The sequence below is a fragment of the Orcinus orca genome, chromosome 2, assembly GCF_937001465.1.
Source record: "Orcinus orca chromosome 2, mOrcOrc1.1, whole genome shotgun sequence".
Classification (NCBI taxonomy): domain Eukaryota; kingdom Metazoa; phylum Chordata; class Mammalia; order Artiodactyla; family Delphinidae; genus Orcinus; species Orcinus orca.
The window spans coordinates 116,584,502-116,605,915 of NC_064560.1; the positions used below are offsets into that span (position 1 = coordinate 116,584,502).

The 21,414-nt window shown below is 37.5% G+C and overlaps 1 protein-coding gene across 2 annotated transcripts in view; it reads right to left on the reverse strand.

Moving 5' to 3' along the window:
* The window catches only part of RTF1 (RTF1 homolog, Paf1/RNA polymerase II complex component), a 49,011-nt gene that overhangs the window by 14,114 nt on the left and 13,483 nt on the right, over nt 1-21,414 (reverse strand). For both annotated transcript variants that reach the window (XM_004273972.4, XM_049706672.1), the window contains exons 2-6: nt 21,202-21,312; nt 10,997-11,144; nt 9,415-9,619; nt 1,823-1,937; nt 1,034-1,145 (exon numbers count right to left, since the gene is read on the reverse strand). In XM_004273972.4, the coding sequence (XP_004274020.1) occupies nt 1,034-1,145; nt 1,823-1,937; nt 9,415-9,619; nt 10,997-11,144; nt 21,202-21,312 (691 nt within the window). The remainder of the gene's footprint in view (nt 1-1,033; nt 1,146-1,822; nt 1,938-9,414; nt 9,620-10,996; nt 11,145-21,201; nt 21,313-21,414) is intronic.

Sequence of the window (21,414 nt, forward strand, 5' to 3'; positions counted from 1 at the left end):
GGGGGAAAAAAAGGCAAGAATTTACTCTGCCTTTCCTATACAAAATGTCCCTGGTGGTAACTGAATAGCTGATGAGAAGTTTCTCTTTCCAGAAGCATACCAGATAATAAATGAAGAAAGAACGATACATTAGAATATCACCATTTTGTGGCTTAAAGACTTAAATATAAGACATGACACCATAAAACTCCTAGAAGAGAACACAGGCAAAACATTCTCTGACATAAATCGTACCAATGTTTTCTTAGGTCAGTATCCCAAAGCAATAGAAATAAAAGTAGGGACTTCCCTGGTGGTCCAGTGGTTAAAAATCCACCTTCCAATGCAGGGTATGTGGGTTTGATCCCTGGTCAGGGAACTAAGATCCCACATGCCACCAGGCAACTAAGTCCGCATGCTGCAACTACTGAGCCTACATGCCACAGCTAGAGAGCCTGTGTGTTGCAACTACAGAGCCCATGCGCCACAACCAGAGAGAAGCCCACACGCCACAATGAAAGATCCTGCATGCCACAACTAAGACCTGATGCAGCCAAAAATAAATAAACAAATAAATAATTTTTTAAAAGGGAAGAAATAAAAGCAAAAATAAACACATGGGACCTAATCAGACTTATAAGCTTTTGCACAGCCAAGGAAACCATAAATAAAATGAAAAGACAACCTACAGACTGGGAGAAAATATTTGTTACTATTTTTTAGGTATAGTAATGGCACTGTAGTTACATTTAAAATAGGAGTCCTTATCTTTTAGAGACACATATTGAAATATTTATGGTTGAAATATGATGATGCTGGGATTTACTTCAAAATAACCCAAAGGAGGAGAGCAGTGTATATTTAATAAGATTGGCTATGAGTTGACTGCTGAAGTTGGAGGATGGGTTCATGGAGTTTCATTACACTATTCTCTGTATGTGTTTGGAACTGCCTATACTAGAGAGCTAAAAAGGGGGAAAAATAAAAATTGGCGTCAGGAAGTTAAATCATATGATCAAACACACAAAGTAGCCATCACATTTTCCCCACCTACCTGTTCTGTTCTTCCGTTTTTCTCGCTCTGCTTTTAGCTCCTCCATGGCTTGAGATTTCTTATCTAGTTTCTCATCCCGTTTGGAACGTCGTTCCTTGTTATGGGATGTTACCTGGGAAGGGAAAAATATGTAGGATGGCTCTTTTTACCAACAGCTGATGATAATATTCTCTATACCTAAAAATCATTTAGTTCTCCAATGTGAATCTATATTGGTTGCAGAAATTGAAATTTGCTTAAGAGGAGAGAGCATCCTCTTGTGGACAAAGAGGATAGAGCAGTAAAGTCAGTCCTTGTCTTACCTGCCTAATAAACAGAAAGCCTAAGAAGTATAAGATAAACACTTTCTGGAAGGACTCCCTAGATCACAGCTAATATATGTTAATACTGTCAACAAAGCTTTTTGTGATAAATGCAGAGATGACTAATTTTCCCAGCTACATTTATTACCAAGTCCAGGATGACATACACCTGAGTAAACATCATAACCGATTCAGCTACCCAGGACAGGAAGTTTACAAACTTTCCCTTAAGGAGTGCTCACACACCAATGAGCTGCTTTTTACATGCAGACTTGAGTAGAATTCCCATGGAGTTAAACAGCACAGCTAATGGTGAAATGATATGTCCAGAGATTAATGAAACCTATAAGATGAAGATAGTACATAAATAGTCTTGCACTAACTGACCTAGGCTGATTAATATAAACCCATCTTTTATATAAACACACATACACACTCAAAATAGAGGTTTTATTCTTTGGATAACAAGGACTATTGAATCTCCTACCTGAGATTCTTGAATCTGTGTCAGTTTCTTCTTTTCCTGCTCCTCTTCTTGCTTTTTCTTTTTTTCTTTCTTTTCTTTCTTTTTGGCTGTTTTCAGTTTTTTCCTGATTTCAAATCTGTTTAAAATATATTTATTTGGTTTTTAAGTGAAATATTTGTAGACTGATTTCTATTAGATAGGAGAAAGGAATTAAGTGCGGGGAAGGAGTTAATAAATGTTTTGGTTTCCTGTAAGAAACTCCAATGTATCTTATAAGTACATTAGAAATATTGAATATAAATACACCAGGAGTACTTGAAAGCATTAAGGTGGAATAGACTTAAAATGAGAGAATACTGAGGATACTGTTGTATCCTGTTGGTAACGCACTGCTCTTCCTCAACTTCACATAATGGAAGAAAATAGTTGATTCTTGGATCAACTCCAATGGTGTCCCATTAGAAACATAATGAAGCCACAGAGAGCCACTCTCCCGTTGCGGAGCACAGGCTCCAGATGCGCAGGCTCAGTGGCTATGGCTCACGGGCCTAGCCGCTCCGCGACATGTGGGATCTTCCCGGACTGGGGCACGAACCCGTGTCCCCTGCATTGGCAGGCAGACTCTCAACCACTGTGCCACCTGGGAAGCCCCACTGTCACATTTTTAAGGTGGTCAAGACACAGGCTGTATTTTAAAAACACCACTCTCCATCTTTCTTCATTAGGAAAAATGCCTCCCTCAGCTCCACCCCAGCAAACATGTGAATAAATATGCTATTCTCTTAAACAAATGCAATCTAGGCTCTCTCCCTGTAACAAAAAGCAGGCTTTTATGAAACAAAACTATTTTTTTGTGTGTGAATTTAAGGAACTTTGTGGAAGGAATAAAATAAATATTAAACTCTTTTCATAACATTCTAAAATAAACCCAATTATGAAATTTTTTACTTAGTTCTTAATAGGGTCAATATACAAAAATTAACTGTATTTCTATATACTTGCAATGAATAATCCAAAAACAAAACAAAGAAAACAATTCCATTTACAGTAGCATCCAAAAGAATACAATATTTAGTAATAAATTTAACAAAACAAGTGCTAGTCTTTCACACCCAAAACTAAAGGACTGTTGAAAGAAATTAAATAATACCTAAGTAGGTAGAAAGATATCACATTCATGGATTAAAAGACTTAATATTAGATGGCAATACTTCCAAATTTGATAAACAGATTCAACACAATTCCTATAAAAATCCCAGCTGCTTCTTTTGCTGTTGCAGAAATTGATAAGCTGATACTAAAATTCCTATGGGAATGCAGAGGGCCCCATATAGCCAAAACAATTTTGAAGAAGAACAAAGGTGGAGGACTTAACACTTCCCAAGTTAAAAATTGACTACATAGCTACAGTAATCAAAACAGTATGGTACTGGCATAACCATAAACATAATGATCAATGGAACAGAATACAGTCAACAAATAAATCCATATATCCATGAACAACTGATTTTCAACAATGGTGCCAAGACTGGGGAAAGAACAGTCTCTTCAACAAGTGGTACTGGGACAACTGGATAGCTACATGCCAAAGAATAAAGTTGGACTCTTACCTCACACCATATACAAAAAATGATCTCAAAATGGATCAATGAGGGGGAGAGGGATAAATTAGGAGGTTGGGATTAACATATACACACTACTATACATAAAACAGATAATCAACAAAGGCCTACTGTATAGTACAAGGAACTCTACTCAATACTCTGTAACAACCTGTATGGGAAAAGAACCTGAAAAAGAATAGATATATGTACATGTATAACTGAATCACTTTGCTGTACACTTGAAACTAACACAACATTGTAAATCAACTGTACTCCAATATAAAATTTTAAAAAATGGATCAATGATCTAAACATAAGACCTGCAACTATAAAACTCTTACAAGAAAACATCCAGGTAAATTACTCATGAACGTGGATTTGGTAAGATTCTTAGATATCAAAAGCTGCAGCAAGAAAAGAAAAAATTTATTGTGCATAAAAATTTTTTAATTTTGTGCATTAAACAATACTTGACAGTGAAAAATACAACCTACAGAATGGGAGAAAATATTTGCAAATCATGTTATCTGATAAGGGTCTACTAACCAGAATATATAAAGAACTCTTATAACTCAACAACAAAAAGACAACCCAATTAACAAATACGCAAAGCACTTGAACAGACATTTCTCCAACAAGGATTTGAAAAGATTCTAAACATCATTAGTCAACAGGAAAATGCAAATCAAAACCACAATAAGACACTTCACATTTACCAGGATAGCTATTATCAAAAAAAGAAAAAATAACAAGTGTTGGCAAGGATGTGGACAATCTGGAACTCTTATATATTGCTGGTGGGAATGTAAAATGGTACAGCTGTTACGGAAAACAGTTTGGTGGTTTCTCAAAAAGTTAAACATAAAATTACCATATGACTCAGCAATTCCACTCCTATGTATATACCCAAAAGAATTGAAAATAGATACTCAAATATTTGTACATGAATATTCATAGTAGCACTATTCACAACAGCAAAGATATCAAAAAAGATTAATAAATAAAATGTGGTATATACACATAATGGAATATTATTCAGCCATAAAAAGGAATGAAGTACTGATACATGCTACATGAATGAACTTCAAATGTATGTTAAGTGAAAGAAGCCAGGCACAAAAGACTACATATTTATGATTCCATTTATATAAAATGCCCAGAAATAGGCAAATCTATAGAGACAGAAAGTAAGTTAGTGGCTTCCTAAGGCTAGGAGCAATAGAGGGAACTGAGTACCAGTAAGTACAGGGTTTTTTTCTGGGGTGATGATAATGTTCTGAAATTAATTGTGGTGATGGCTACACAACTTTATGAATGTATAAAAAACCACCGAACCACTTTCAACCACTTTCAATGGGTAGATTCTATGGTGTGTAAACTACATCTCAATAAAGTTATTTTTAAAAGTTAATACCTGAGGTGCTGAGAAAACTGGACAGCTACATGTAAAAGAATGAAATTAGAACATTTTCTAACACCATATCCAAAAATAAACTCAAAATGGATTAAAGAACTAAATATAAGACCAGAAACCATAAAACTCTTAGAGGAAAACACAGGCAGAACACTCTTTGACATAAATCGCAGCAATATTTTTTTGGATGTCTCCTAAAGCAAAGGAAATAAAAGTAAAAATAAACAAATGGGACCTAATTAAACTTAAAAGCTTTTGCATAGCAAAGGAAACCATCAACAAAACAAAAAGACAACCTACTGAATGGGAGAAAATATTTGCAAATGATATGGCCAATACACAGTTAATATCAAAAAAATATATATATAAACAGCTCATACAACCCAACATCAAAAAAACAAACAACCTGATTAAAAAATGGGCAGAAGACCTGAAGAGACATTTTTCCAAAGAGGAAATGCAGATGGCCCACAGGCACATGAAAAGATCTCAACATTGCTAATCATCAGGGAAATGCAAGTCAAAACCCCAATGAGATATTACCTCACACCTGTCAGAACGGCCATCATCAAAAAGAACACAAATAACAAATGTTGGTGAGGATGTGGAAAAAATTAACTGGCGCAGCCACTGTGGAAAAGAGCACAGAGGTTTCTCTAAAAATAGATACCTCCTTTGTGGTCCAGTGGTAATGAATCCGCCTTACAATGCAGGGGATGCAGGTTCGATTCCTGGTCAGGGAACTAAGATCCTACATTCTGCGGGGCAACTAAGCCTGCATGCCACAACTACTGAGCCCACACGCCTCAACTAGACCCCGTGTGCTGCAAACTACAGAGCCCACGCACCCTGGAGCCTGCACTCCACAACTAGAGAGGAGTCCGCGAGCCACGATGAAAGATCCAGCGTGCCTCAACTAAGACCCGATGCAGCCAAAAATAAATAAAATAAAATAAATAATAATAATAATTTAAAAAACTAAGAATAGGGACTTCCCTGGTGGTCCAGTGGGTACGACTCTGAGCTCCCAATGCAGGGGGCCTGGGTTCAATTCCTGGTCAGGGAACTAGATCCCACATACATGCCACAACTAAACCCCGTGTGCCGCACCTAAAGGCCGGTGCAGCCTAAATAAATAAATAATAAATAAATATTTGTAAATGAAGCAACTGACAAAGGATTAATCTCCAAAATTTACACCAGCTCATGCAGCTCAATATCAAAAAAACAAACAACCCAATCCAAAAATGGGCAGAAGACCTAAATAGACATTTCTTCAAAGAAGATATAAAGATTGCCAACAGACACATGAAAGGATGCTCAACATCATTAATCATTAGAGAAATGCAAATCAAAACTACAATGAGATATCATCTCATACCAGTCAGAATGGCCATGATCAAAAAATCTACAAACAATAAATGCTGGAGAGGGTGTGGAGAAAAGGGAACCCTCTTGCACTGTTGGTGGGAATGTAAATTGATACAGCCACTATGGAGAACAACACTGAGGTTCCTTAAAAGACTAAAAATAGAACTACCATACGACCCAGCAATCCCATTACTGGGCATATACCCTGAGAAAACCATAATTCAAAAAGAGTCATGTACCAAAATGTTCACTGCAGCTCTATTTACAATAGCCAGGACACGGAAGCAACCTAAGTGTCCATCAACAGGTGAATGGATGAAGAAGATGTGGCACACATATACAATGGAATATTACACAGCCATAAAAAGGAACGAAACTGGGTTATTTGTAGTGAGGTGGATGGACCTATAGACTGTCATACAGAGTGAAGTAAGTCAGAAAGAGAAAAACAAATACCTTATGCTAACACACATATATGGAATCTAAAAAAAAAAAATGGTCATGAAGAACCTAGGGGCAAGATGGGAATAAAGATGCAGACCTACTAGAGAATGGACTTGAGGATACGGGGAGGGGGAAGGGTAAGCTGGGACGAAGTAAGAAAGTGGCATGGACATATATACACTACTAAACGTAAAATAGATAGCTAGTGGGAAGCAGCCGCATAGCACAGGGAGATCAGCTCAGTGCTTTGTGACCACCTAGAGGGGTGGGATAGGGAGGGTGGGAGGGAGGGAGACGCAAGAGGGAAGAGATATGGGGACATATGTATATGTATAACTGATTCAATTTGTTATAAAGCAGAAACTAACACACCATTGTAAAGCAATTATACTCCAATAAAGATGTTTAAAAAAAAGAAACCAAAAGGTAATAATAATAATAAATAAATATTTTTTAAAATATTAAAAAAAAAGAAAAACCTAAAAATAGAACTACCATATGACCCAGTAATTCCACTCCTGGGTATATACCTGAAAAACAAAAATGCTAATTCCAAAAGACACATACACCGCCATGTTCATAGCAGTATTATTTGCAATTGCCAAAATATGGAATGAATGGATAAAGAAGATGTGGTGTATATACATACAATAGAATACTACTCAGTCATAAAAAAGAATGAAACTTTGCCATTTACAACAACATGGATGAACTCAGAGGAGATTATGCTACGTGAAATAAGTCAGACACAGAAAGACAAACACTGTATGCTATCACTTATATGTGAAATCTAAAAAATACAACAAACTAGTGAATATAATAAAAAAGAAACAGATTCATAGATATAGAGAACAAACGAGTGCTTACCAGCGGGGAGAAGGAAGCAGGGAGAGGCAATATAGGGGTAGGGGATTAGGAGGTACAAACTATTATGTATAAAATAAGCTAAAGGATATTATGTATAAAATTAGCTAAAGGATATAAAATAAGCTAAAGGATATATATAAAATAAGCTAAAGGATTAGGAGGTACAAACTATTATGTATAAAATAAGCTAAAGGATAAAATAAGCTAAAGGATATACACAGGGAATATAGCCAATATTTTATAATAACTATAAGTGGAGTATAAACTTTAAAAACTGTGAATCACTAAATTATGCATCTGTAACTTATATAATATTGTACATCAACTATACTTCAATTTTAAAAAAGTTAACAGCTTATATTTACATTATGTTCTTATATGTATTATCTCACTGAAGACTTACAACAATCCCCAACGAGAAAGCTGAGGAATGAGGAGGGTAAGTGACTAATTCAGATAACCTGGCCAGTGAGTTTGACTTGAGCCTAGATTTTCTTTCTTCTTCTTCTTTTTTTAAAAAAATATTTATTTATTTGGCTGCATTGGGTCTTAGTTGCAGCACACGGGATCTTCGTTGTGGCATGTGGGATGTTTCCTTGTGGCGCACGGGCTCCAGAGCACACAGGCTCAGTAGCTGTGGCAGCGGGCTCTCTAGCTGCAGCGTGCAGGCTCTAGAGCACGCAGACTTAGTTGCCCTGCGGCACGTGGGATCTTAGTTCCCTGACCAGGGATGGAATCCGCATCCCCTGCATTGGAAGGCAGATCCTTAACCGCTGGACCACCAGGGAAGTCCTGAGCCTAGACTTTCTGATGGAAAATGTCAGTGCTCTTTGCACAACCAAGCTACCTTTATGCTGCCTGCACTTACCTTTAAAAAAAAATTTTTTTTAATAAAAAAAGAGGAAGCTCTAGAATAGGTGAAGAATCTAACAACCAAAAATGATACCTCACTACTGGTGTTGCTGGCTATAAAACAGGATGCTAATGGTGTTTACATTAAAAACATGGAGAAAGTTTCTGAGTTACCGTATTGTACTGCCTTGCAGCTAAACAAATGAGCTACAAAAACCTCCATTTTCTGTGATTGGCTCTGAACTTTTGTCTTAATTATCATCATTGTAAACATTCTTCCAATCACTAAAAAAGTCACAGAATCAGTCAGTCAACTGCTTCATTCATATAAGGTGAAAAATAAAAAACCCAAGTTTGAGATCAGCCACCCACTACTCTTAAGCTACTTTGTGATTTTATCATAGGGCCCTATTGGCCTTATATGAGAACCTCTTGTTATGCTCTCCCCAATTCAGAAATACAAATTTCAGAAGTCATTCTTAACCATGTGGCAACCGTGGTAGTTTCTTAAGTCCTGTTTGTTCCAATACAGGTAACCGTGGAAGCATTCACACTCAAAACAAATGTCTATTACTTGCTGCTGACTGAAAGCCAAACATTCTTGTCTAGAATAACTCACCAGACTTAATATGGTCTCCAGAAGGGACAGACAGGCTCCCAGACGAAATGGGACTAACTGCTGCCAAGGAAAATGCTTCTGTTTATTTCGCAATATTAGGTAGGTAGGGAAGGATCCAAATTGTGAGGACTATTTTATCTCCTGAGACAAAGTCAAGTTTATTTTCACCTTGAAATTCTGTTAGGAGATAAGGAAAAACTTCTGCCATTTAAATATGGCAAAAGTAATCCAAAATACTGAAGCAGCTTTGTATATCAAAATGCAATTTAACATTTGAGCTTAAAAAAAATACAAAAAGCATGCTGGGAGGATAGTCAGATTCCTAACTCATAAATAATGAGAAGAAATTTCAAGTCTTGAATCCTGTGAAGACAGGGCTCCAAATGTGAACTTTGGGAAATTACTTTATTATTTTATTTTATCATTAAGACTACCACTTTACCTTTTTTTTAACACCTCCCTCTTCTCTATGCGGTTGAACAGTTCTTGCTCTCTCTCCTTTTCTGTCATCTGTTCCAGACGGGCCCTGTCTTCCTCATCTCCCATGAGGTCTTCTCCATAGCCATCATGGAATTCCTCATCTTCTGAGGAAGAGTCTGAATCTGAACTGGAGGAGGAGCTGTTGCTGTCAGAATCTGACACTTCACCTGCACCAAAGGACCAAACACAAGATTAGGTGATGCTGCAGAAGACAGAGCCACAGGTGGCCCCACAGTGTTGATAATCATTACCCCTTGGCTCTTCTAGGTGAAGTGGAACATGGTCATCTCACCTCCCTTGGGAAAACGCTTGGTCTGCCTTTGGCAAATGCAAACACAGGTTACAGAAACTTAGGCTGGATTAAGAAACCAACATGATCTTTTTAATTTGACTTTTGTATTTTGAAAAAATTACAGACCTACAGAAAAAAGTTGCAAGAATAATTCAACTCCCGTACATCTGTTACTTAGGTTCACCCACTGTTAACATCGCCAGTTCACTTTCTGTCTACATACATAAAACAATTTACACATTTTTATCATTTATTTTGCTGAACTGAGAGTAAGCTGCAGAGATTGTGACCTTTCACCCCTAAATACTTCTTGTAAAAAGGACAGTCTCTTATATAACCAAGTATACAATGATCAAACTCAGGAAATTTAACATTTAAGAAATAGCATTATCTGACATATAGTCCATATTCAATTTTCATAATAAGTATACGGAGATGCTTTGAGACTGTGTAAACATCTTGTTCCTCAACAAACTATCATCCAGTGGTTTTAACACTCATTGATAACACTTCAATTATTACTATGATGGTTGAAAATGGTGATTGTCTAACTATACTTTCTTCTACATTTATTAGTTGGCATTTAAAAAAATCAGTGTTTTAATAAGTCATTAAATTGATTAGTGAATTCCTAATGATACTGGATCTTGGTAGGACAAAGGGTGATGGAAAAAAGCATTACATATTGTAACTGAGTATTATGTTAAACTAGCAATTTTGTGCTTGACTCAATTTGAGCTGACATTCACAGGCATGTGCTTAAAAAGCAGGTTAGGCCAATTCTGTACAAGCCAGTTTGTATATAAACATTATTACTCAAAACAAATATAAAGTTTACCATTTTAGTCCTGGAACAAGTTCACTTTCAAACTAGTGTTAGCAAAAATTCTCATTTCAAAACAACATTTTTTTACTGAGTTTTGTATCTGGTTCAAGGATTTTCCCCCTATGAATAACCAAGAAAAAGGAAAGAGAAGGCACTCAAGTTAAGGTAAACGGAGATTCTAACGCAGGGAATCCTCATGGGTTTCCTGGATGGGTTTCAAGGGCTTCACTAACGCTTTGGAATGCATGTATTTTTCTTGCTTCATTCAGATTCTAAACAGACCATGACCATTGAAAAGATTAGAGACCCCTGCAATAAAGGCAGAGGCCATGCTGTAATTGTAATGCAGGCACCTTTTCCCTCCATTTCTGACTGCAGCTTCTACTAAATAAGAGTTCACTCCCAAGTCTGCACCACTTGACTCACCTTCCTCAGGGGCTGAGCTCTCAGCTGAACTGTCTTTGTCCGAACTGCCTGAGGAAGCAGTTTTATTGGCCTGTTTCTTCATGGTTCCTTTCTTCTCTATTTTTCTGGCTTTTCCTTTCTTCTTATTTTTATTGCTCCCAAAAGTCCACTACAAGGAAAAAAGAAAAAGGAAAATTGAACCAGGGATTTTATTGAGAAAAGCTGTAAGTTTCAAGAATTAAGAGTCTCTGACATTCATCAAAATGATTCCAAGTCTCTACTGCTTTGGATCTGAAACAAATACACTTTATAAGATGAAAGATATTGATTCTTGAAACCTTTGTTAAAACTTCATAACCTCTGGTTTGTAATTTCTTAATGTCAGTAGATAATTGATATAATAAACATAAAATTTAATTAGTATACTTTTTATCAATAGAAAAGCAAATATATCAACTTAATGGCAAGTCAACTGAGTTAACTAAAACTCAGTTGGTACAGGAAACAGCTTCTAATGTTTCCTGTGGCAGAGAGGTCAGCAATTGCTAGAGATGGGTTATGTCTGGGTTTCAGTACACAGTACATGGCTGAGTTCTGGAGTGGGTCCCAGGAAAGCAGGGAATAAAGCTTTTTAGCAAGAGAAAACTTCAGAAAACACAGGGAGAAAATGATGAAGGCCACTCTTTGGCATGGATGGTAGTATCACTGGTACCAACTCCAAGGAGTCAGAAAGTATAAGAGATCATTAAAAAAAACATATACATATATATATGTATATGTATATATATATATATTTAAATCTGCATATATTACACTACAACATAATGTTTACATTGGATCTTCAATAGGAGATCCCATACATCTAAATATAAGGAACCTGCAACTTGTATTATCAAACTAACAGGCAGGCAATACACAGTTGATCACTCCAGGGCCAAAAAAATCATCTTCATCAAGCACTTTAATTGTAAGTCTGAAAGACCATAAAATCATTTTTTAAATTCACAGAGACTATTTAGTTACATTAAACCACACCTCCTTTGATATTTTAACTTGTCAATTTAGGAGAATGATTTTAGGTGAAAAATACTTTACTTAGAAACTTTATTTTATGTACTCTAAAAATAATATTCATAACCAGCAAGGGCCTACTGTATAGCACAGGGAACTATACTCAATAATAACCTATAATGGAAAAGAATCTAAAAAAGAATATATATATAAAATAAAATAAAGTAAAATTCAAGACTTCCCTGGTGGCGCAGTGGTTAAGAATCTGCCTGCCAATGCAGGGTACATGGGTTTGAGCCCTGGTCCGGGAAGATTCCCACATGCTGCGGAGCAACTAGGCTCATGCACCACAACTACTGAGCCTGTGCTCTAGACCCCACGAGACACAACTACTAAGCCCATGTGCCACAACTACTGAAGCCCGCACGCCTAGAGCCCGTGCTCCGCAACAAAGAGAAGCCACTGCAATGAGAAGCCCGCACACCTCAACGAAGAGTAGCCCCCTCTCGCTGCAACTAGAGAAAGCCCGCACAGCAACGAAGACCCAATGCAGCCATAAATGAATAAATAAATTTATTTAAAAAAATAAATTAAATTAAAAATTTTAAAAAGTATATATAAAAACACTGAATCATTTTGCTGTACTCCTGAAACTAACATTGTAAATCAACTATATTTTAATAAATATTTTTTTTAAAAAAACGGAAATTGTAAAACAAACTGAGACAATACTAAATAAACAAACCAACCAACCAAGGAGGGGAAGGATAAAAAAATCAAAATAATATTCATCTTTCCATCATCACAGATTGAATTATAAATCTGGTATTAACATAAAAATTCTACATCTAATATTTAACAAAAACACCAAGTCTTTGCTCCTTCTATAATGTGATCATATTATAATGTGATCATAAATGTACCTCCTACCTCACAATAGCCAAGATCAGAAGTAAATTTACTTTGGAGTTTTTTTGGGGGTGTGGGGTGAAGGGATAGTTCTGATGAGGTTTCCACCTTAGAAATGTTCCAGATGAGCTATTTTTAAGAACTACAGTCTGTTAATTTACCTTGATAAAATATTGTGAAAGGGCACTATTTTAATCTTCTGATTTTTTATTTTAATTTACTCTTAGTTATTTTAATTGCCACTTTGTTTTTGTACTCAGGAGCTAGGAAGAAGGGACAAGTGAAAATAAAACAGCTCCATGTTCTAGAATGATATATTAAGTGAATAAATGATATATTAAGTAATATACCACTTATGTATTAAGTGATATACATTAACAGCGACTTCTCTTTGTAAATGAATTTACTTCTCAAACTTTTAACAATTCAACACTTAGATCACTATTTAGAAAGAAATCCTAATGCTTCTCTTCTAAAAGCTATTTTTCAACCATTTGAAATCTTAATCATTCAAGGAAGATACTTTTTAGGTCAGTTTGAAAGAATCCAAAAGAGGCCAAAGTGTTCAGTTTCCTAGTTAACTGAGCTAAAATATATCAACTTCCTATGCTGAGAATACAGATATTACTAGAGGTAATAATGTATAAAACATCTTTTGCATTGGCTTTGTTTACAGGAAATAGCACAACTATGCACATAGTAGTCAATATTTATTGGCTGGTTATGAAAATGAGCATGACCCATCTCTTCTAAACAGGGTATCTTTTTGTACTTCTTTGTACAGAAATCCCTTCTTTGTACAAAGAAGTCCCTTTGTACTTCTACCCAATGGGAATATGAAAAGGCTGAGAGCATAAAGGGTGAGCTACCAGGGTCACATGTGTGTTAGAGTGGATAGATCTATTTTCACCTACAGATTTGGATTTCTCACGTGCAACAGAGTCAAATTCTGAACTTCTAGGGTGGGGGGAAAAGGAGGATTGTGTATGAGAGTAAAAAAAGGCTTAAATGTGAAGTCACACAGGTGAATCCAATTCAGGAGGTGCTAGAAAGCTATCTGGTTTCCTTATCCTTCCACTGTCTATCTGCTGCAATCTGCCATTGCCTAAGCTTAGCAACTGTCATCTATAGCCTATGATGTTTATCCCCTGGAGGGGAGAGATAAAAGATAAGAGTTAAAATAGAAGAAATAAAATGTTTCAATTTAACAAGGGCTTGCCTGGCTGAACCTGAGTGTGGGAAGGGAACCTTGGTCTTTTTCCTTCCAACACAATTTTCAAAAGAAATGACAGAAGTGCCTCATCTCCCATGAGGCTAACTCAATAGAGTTTGTCATGCCAATGGCAAACAACCAAACTCACTATATATGACAGGGTTTTAGGGAAATAAAATAATCACTTAAAATATGGGGACCAGTCACATTACTCCTATTTAATATAGAGAAAGAGACTCAAATGGGTACTGATAATTTCCCAAAAGATTTTTTTCCTGCAGAATAGATCGTATTTGTAATATTTTACATTTACTCCTTTAAACCAGAAGCTCCTGAGTGTTTTTTTGGTCTGAGCACATATTTTAAATACTTGCCCAGTACCTCTTCTCTCAAGATCACAGAATCTAATAAACCATAAAGGAGATGGTCAAGACTTGTGGTAGGCAAAACTGACATAGAAATATCTTAACCCAGCCATTAGCCCAGAGATTGCTCACCTATTCCTGCAAAAGCCTTATTCTGTTGACTCCAAGACAGAAGGAAAACTAATTCTTTCATTGCCAGAGTGTGGTAGTAAATGGAGTCTAAAGAGTACAGTGCATGATTAAAGAGATGCTCTCAGGCTTTCCCCATCCATCAGAGAGTAGAAGAAATGACCTGGCTTTTCTTAATTTGTTTTGGGAACTATGGCTTCACTGAAAGGCAAGCTCTGTTGTGGCCTTAAAAGTGCTCTAAAATGTACCACACAGAAGGCAAGAATAAGAAAATGAGTGCCTGCTGATCTGCATCTGAGTACAGACGCCAGAGCATCCCCCAAGGAGAGCTGCTTAAAAACAATCTGGGAAAGGGAAAGGGTCCACTGTCAGTCAGGACCCTAATACACACTGACACCCTGCTTTTCTCAAGCATTCTACATGCATGCAGGCTCACACAAAACACCAGGAAAGTATTACGTATAATGCAGTGATGAAAACCTAAAACAGTGACTAGAAGGAAGATGTCTTAACTAATAAATTAAAAGAGATTAGCACTTTGACTCTCACTGCTGTAACTGATACTCTAATGGACGGCAATTATCTAATGATACAAGGAGGGTTAGAAAGTACTACATAACCCTGTGCCATACTGAGAGTGTAGGGGTTGTTATAAGCAGGTCCCTACTCTGGGAAGCAGCTGACCTTCCTGGCATTCAGCTGAAAGACAGGAAGGAACATGGGGTGGGGAGTGGTTGCCTTGGACTTGGGTGCCATTGACATGCTGAGTACTTTTATCCTGGAGGCAGAAAAGCAAAGAAACTTCAACATTTCAGAGAGGTTATCTCTAATGGACAAGGAAGATCATATTCTAGGTCTCAGGACCCAGAGTAGAAACCATTGCAGCCCAGTTACTCCTGAAACGAATTTACAGTGAAATGAAATACTTTGAGGTAAGTAGGGTTCAAGAAGAACAGCTGGGCTAGTGATAAACTATGGGACTAGAGGTTAAAAGAACTGGAATAAAGGCCCAAGCGCTTAACCTGAGACTGTTTCCTTATCTGTAAAGTAGGAATAATAATACCGCCTTGACCACCTATCCCGGTAGTGTGACACTCAAAGGAGACAGAATAAAAGACGCTAAGAGCACATCAGAAACCATGAAGTTCTATATAAATGGAGGGTACTATTTTATGATGGAAAAAGGAACTTCTGGGAGCCTGTTTTCTTATCTGAAATAAGGAAATCTAAATGATCTCTACGACCCCTTGGAGTTTTAAAGTTGTAGGATCCTATATGAACTGAGTGTTACACTAAATTGAAGTGTTTGTCAAAAGGATTCGGTAGTCATTATTCTAGATCTTAACAGTGACCAACAAAGAGGTGTGCTGAGAGGGCATGGTTCCTAATTTAGGTATTTTTTCCCTGTGAAGATAGAAAAGGGTCAGCAAAGTTGAAGAGTATATGCAAATGTCAGCCTAAAGAACAATGAGGAATAGCTAAATTTTCTTTTCCCTTAAAAGAAATTAATTATTTGTAATTAATCAAACAAAGTACAAAGGGCACTACTGTATCTTATAATCAAGCAATCAGTTATATTTAACTGGAAAACACAAAGAATCCCTACACTCAATCACAAAAACTTATAATCTGGTTATGGAGATAAAAACAAAAGTGAAACAAATGACACCAAAAAAAATGTAAAATATAATCAGTACTCCACTGCACTATTTGGTAGGAAGTGTCAGAATTTGTTGTACACAGTTTAAGCAAGTGGTCCATGAAAATCACTTTATTTTTCTTGTGATGAGATTTTAGGTATCTAGATAAATGAGGTGCTACTGTATGGTAATCTACATAACCAAGAACCCAGAAGCATGCTAAAAAAAAAAAAAGGGGACTTCCCTGGTGGCACAGTGGTTAAGAATCTGCCTGCCAGTGCAGGGGACACGGGTTCGAGCCCAGGTCCAGGAAGATCCCACATTCTGCAGAGCAACTAAGCCCGTGCGCCTCAACTACTGAGCTGTGCTCTAGAGCCTGCAAGCCACAACTACTGTGCCCGCGAGCCACAACTACTGAAGCCCAGGCGCCTAGAGCCTGTGCTCATCAACAAGAGACGCCACTGCAATGAGAAGCCGCGCACCGCAACAAAGAGTAGCCCGCGTTCGCCACAACTAGATAAAGCCCGCGTGCAGCAACAAAGACCCAACACAGCCATAAATAAATAAATACATGTATACATACATACATTTATTAAAAAAAACGTTTATGAGAAATTCAAATAGCTATTGTTAAATTCAAGTACTAAAGCAGAGTATTCCAACCTAAACTCTATGGGGCCCCCTGGTTTCCTGACCCCAGAGCAGATCAGAGACACAGGAAGATGGAAGTAGAGCAGATTACTAGGAGCTGAGAACAATGGCCACTGCTTACCTTCGGTATTGGGGGAGAAAGGAAAAATAAAAACCAGCACCACAGAGCTTGGTATTTTGGAAGTCATTATTTCATAGTATAAGAACTGTCATTCATAATCATGACTAAATCAGTTAAAAAACTATATATAATAAGATCTATCAAAAAAATTTTCAAATATAGTGGTTTTATATTTTAAACTTTCAAAAGTTTAGTTTTAGTATTGGGATAATTCATCTATATGGAACATCTTTTTCCAGAGGTATTGTGTGTATGAAAACCTTACTAAATGAATATACACACAGGAAAATATTAGCTTAGCAGTGAAGGCCTTTATCAGTATGTGCTGATTATGTATTATCTGCATGGTAAAGCAACAACAAAATGCTCTTGGGTATCTAGGCTGACTTCCTGGAAAAATTATTACTAAATGAATTTTAAGTAAAAGTTGTATCTTTTTCAAAATGTTCTATTAATAAAAATATTGGAGCCAACAAGCAATAACATAGTGGGAATAGGAGTGCAACTAGATCAAAGTGGGAGTGCTCAAAAGATTAAATGGGGTTAAGAGAGAAAGAGAAGAAGCTTCAGAAAGAAAGAAAGTAGAAAAAAAATGGAATGGGGGAAAAGCAAGAAGAGGCCAGAGACTCTGAAGTGGTAGTAAGCTGGAGCATAAAATGTATCCAGGAAGTTCTGGGGAAGAAAAAACAGGTGACAAGTGCTGAACTGCACGGCTGGGCCAAATGTTTTTATTTCTCAAAAATGTTGAAAACAGGACTGTGCATGAAGCTTTTCAAAATAATCATTCTCGCTCAGGCACAGGGCAATAGAACATAATTCAGCTGTTTCCTTACTTTGTCTAATGTAGTTATATTCAATTTTGAACAACAAATAAAGGGTTTTCTTGGTATCTATTGATAACATGATTTTTACTGGTAACAAGGGAAAATCTAGGCTTTATTCCTATTTCTTATCTAGGTGCAGCTATCTGTTTCCACAAGATTCACCATGTTTCTAAAAAGGACTCTGAAGTACCCGATTTAGGACTCTGTTCCTCCTAACGAATGGACTTTTTTGTTTTGGCCATTTTTTTTTTTAAACTTTAAATCTCATGAATGAGCACTGCTAGCTCCCCTCCTCCTAACCCTGTTATTTTTCTTCCCGGCCACTCCTGTCTGCACCCTTGGTGGTGCTTCTCTTACCAAATGCTTTCAGGGACAGGAAGTGACAGCACCAAAATGCCACACCACAGCATTGTAACCTACCACTGAGGTTGTGCTTTCCAATTTCCCAGGCTTGGTCAATGTAAACCTTACAGAAAGAGTTCTACTTCTCATGTGCCTAAGATACGACTGAGAATAATTCACAAGATATCTACTATTCTCTCCTTAATTGAACCTTTTTTTTTTTGCCATGTGGCACAGCTTGTGGATGTTAGTTCCCTGACCAAGGATTGAACCCGGGCCCTTGGCAATGAAAGCACAGAGTCCTAACCACTGGACCACCAAAGAATTCCCCCTAATTGAGTCTTACACTTAATAACCAATGCACCCACTTTTTTCTGGATAGGAAACTTTCATAACTTCTGTGTCCCCCTCCCCACCCCCAACAATTAGCTAGATATCTTCTTGCTCTAAAGTCAGTGCATGTCTCTCCTTAAAACAAACTACCCATTAACCTCCTAAATCAGTTGTTCCTGCCTAGTTTTCTGTCCTAGCAAATCTGAGGAGAACAACATACTTCTTTCTACCTGTATTCAGCATCATGAATGACAATAAATAAGAGTCACGTGGGAGGGGAAAAGGGTTGGGAGGTGTATTTGAAAAAACTCCAGAGCAGCTTCTAGTACAAGCAGGCTCCATCTGACTGAGAACTGACATTTTAACAACCAAATTTCTAAAAGGCTAGTTCGTAGGTAATAAGGATATTAAAGCCATAGCAGAAACTAGAAAACACAGCAAATTATTTCAGTATATGGGTTTCACCTACAAAGATGTATGAATATTCATTATGAGAGAGGAAAAAAACCAAGAGCCTCTGTCTCAAACACTGTATTCTAAGGATCTCTCAGAAGTCCCCTACCCACTCTAAAATATCTCTATGGCAGCCATAAATCTGAGTTTACAATACCACTGATTTCTCTAGTGGCTGGTAGGATTTTTTTAAAAAAGATTTTCTTAATTGTCCAAAATAATGAAGTATTTACCCTAACTTTGGGGTGCTCTGTACTTAAGCTAGTAGCCTGGGCCAGAAAGTGATAATGCAGACCAAAAAAACAGGCTCTTTTCAGAATGGCCATGATATAGAGACTGCAATTCCCAGTGCAGGGTGAGGAGGGACTAGAGTAGAACTGCCAGAAGCCAGTGGGCCAGGGGGCTGGCACTTGGAGGCAGTAGCAAGAGCTAAGAACCTTGGGAGGAAAGTTACGCAAACTCTCAATCCCCACTAGACAGGGTACAGCTTGCCTGTCAGCTTTTTCTCCAATAAGTACATAAGTAGCTGGTAGCATTCTAAGGTGAAGACTCTCAGACTTGGTTAAGTAGCTGCGAGTGACAAAGGGAATCCTAAGCTGTAAACATTTTTATGGACGCTGGATCTACCCTAGCACAAGTTTTGGGCTTCTCTAATGCTGTGGAGTTGATACATACTTTGACCTTCTGGTAGAAGCAGCTCAAAAGGATGAAGGGAATCCCTACAGCAACTGCATACTTAGGAGTGATTTAATGACAGGAATATGGAAAACAAAATGCTTCAAAGGATAGTTATTGATTGTATCTCAAGGAAGTGCAAAGACAATAAACATGTTACAGGGTATTCCAAACACAACACAGATTCAAACTTAATGTCCCATAGCAGCTGACTTCTGAAACATGGAAAATGAAAGGAGTTGATGTAGGAATAGTGGGAAAGGGAATTATTTCAAGATTTTCCTGTATTATCTTTGCATTTTTTTAAAAATAGAAAAACAAAACAAAGCAAATTATTTCATAAAATCCACTGTTTTTCTAAGCAGATTGGGTTACTTTATCAATTTTAGAGGAATTATAGTACCTCCATGAAAAATAAACGAAACAAAAGAATAAAACTCGCACATTCACTACCTCTTGCTATCAAAGCAATTTTAGGTCTGTTGAATTATTTAAGATTAAGAGAATATCAGTACAGTCAATCAGAATGCAATCGTTCCTAATTTGCATATGCAGGGCACTGGTAAATACTGTTCTAGCTGTTAACTAAATTTCATTATAATAAAAAACATTTTTTACTTTAGAGGAACTTTAAAACAAAATACTGTTAGTGCACTGTTAAAAATATTTTCCTAGACTGCAGGGTAAGAGATTAAACAGAAAGATGATATCCGGCCTCCCCCCAGGAAATTACTAAGGGAAAAAAAGTATTTTAAATCAAATGAGGAACATGTAGGAATGCTTCAAAGACCTTTCCCCTAATCTCTCTCTCTTCCATTAAAGTTCTGGATCTTTCAGGGCCTTGTTTGGTGGTGGGCAGCAGTTTGGGAAAGTCACCTTAGCTTAAACAATGAACAGCTGGACGTTTCTCATTAAAAGCTAATGCCACTACTCTGAGAGATGTTGATTCCATCTACCCAAAGAAAGTTTCTTACCTTGCTAAAATATTTCCCACTAATACTTTATCAGGCATTACTGATAGACTTTCTTTTCTAACATAAAAGTGGGATTAAAAAGGTGCCAAGGGCTTCCCTGGTGGCACAGTGGTTGAGAGTCCGCCTGCCGATGCAGGGGACACGGGTTCGTGCCCCGGTCCGGGAAGATCTCACATGCCGCGGAGCGGCTAGGCCCATGAGCCATGGCCGCTGAGCCTGTGCGCCTGGAGCCTGTGCTCCGCAGCGGGAGAGGCCACAACAGTGAGAGGCCCGCATACCACCAAAAAAAAAATGGTGACAAAAAATAAAAGAGATGGTGACTAACAAGTTGTGCTCCCTCTGCAAAAGGGCTGAAAATAAAAGACTAAAAATGGCCATGAATGCACTGCAGAGGTACCCACTAGGTAACTAGCAGTACAAAGAACATCACAATGCGAGAGCTTCTCATACACAATTTTCTTTCCAAGAAGTTCACATAGATCTTAGGCAGGAAGGTCTCAGTTTAAGGAAAAGAGGCTGCCAGGAGTCACCAACTCAGGACCCTCAAACACTCATTGGTCCCAGAGGCCTAGCCTTCCACACCCACCTCATCATCACTGTTAGACGTCTCCGAGTCTGAGGAGGCTGCAGGCTGACTAACAGGCGGCTCCTTCTCTTCAGAGTCACTTCGTTTCCGCTTTGCCAGGGACAAGAGCTCCTGAGAGGGCAAAAGTAGCCATGTGAGTTTTGTTCACAGAGAAAATATATCCAAAAATAATAAAATGCCCACCTTCTCTAGATCTCTTTTACTTCTTTGTGG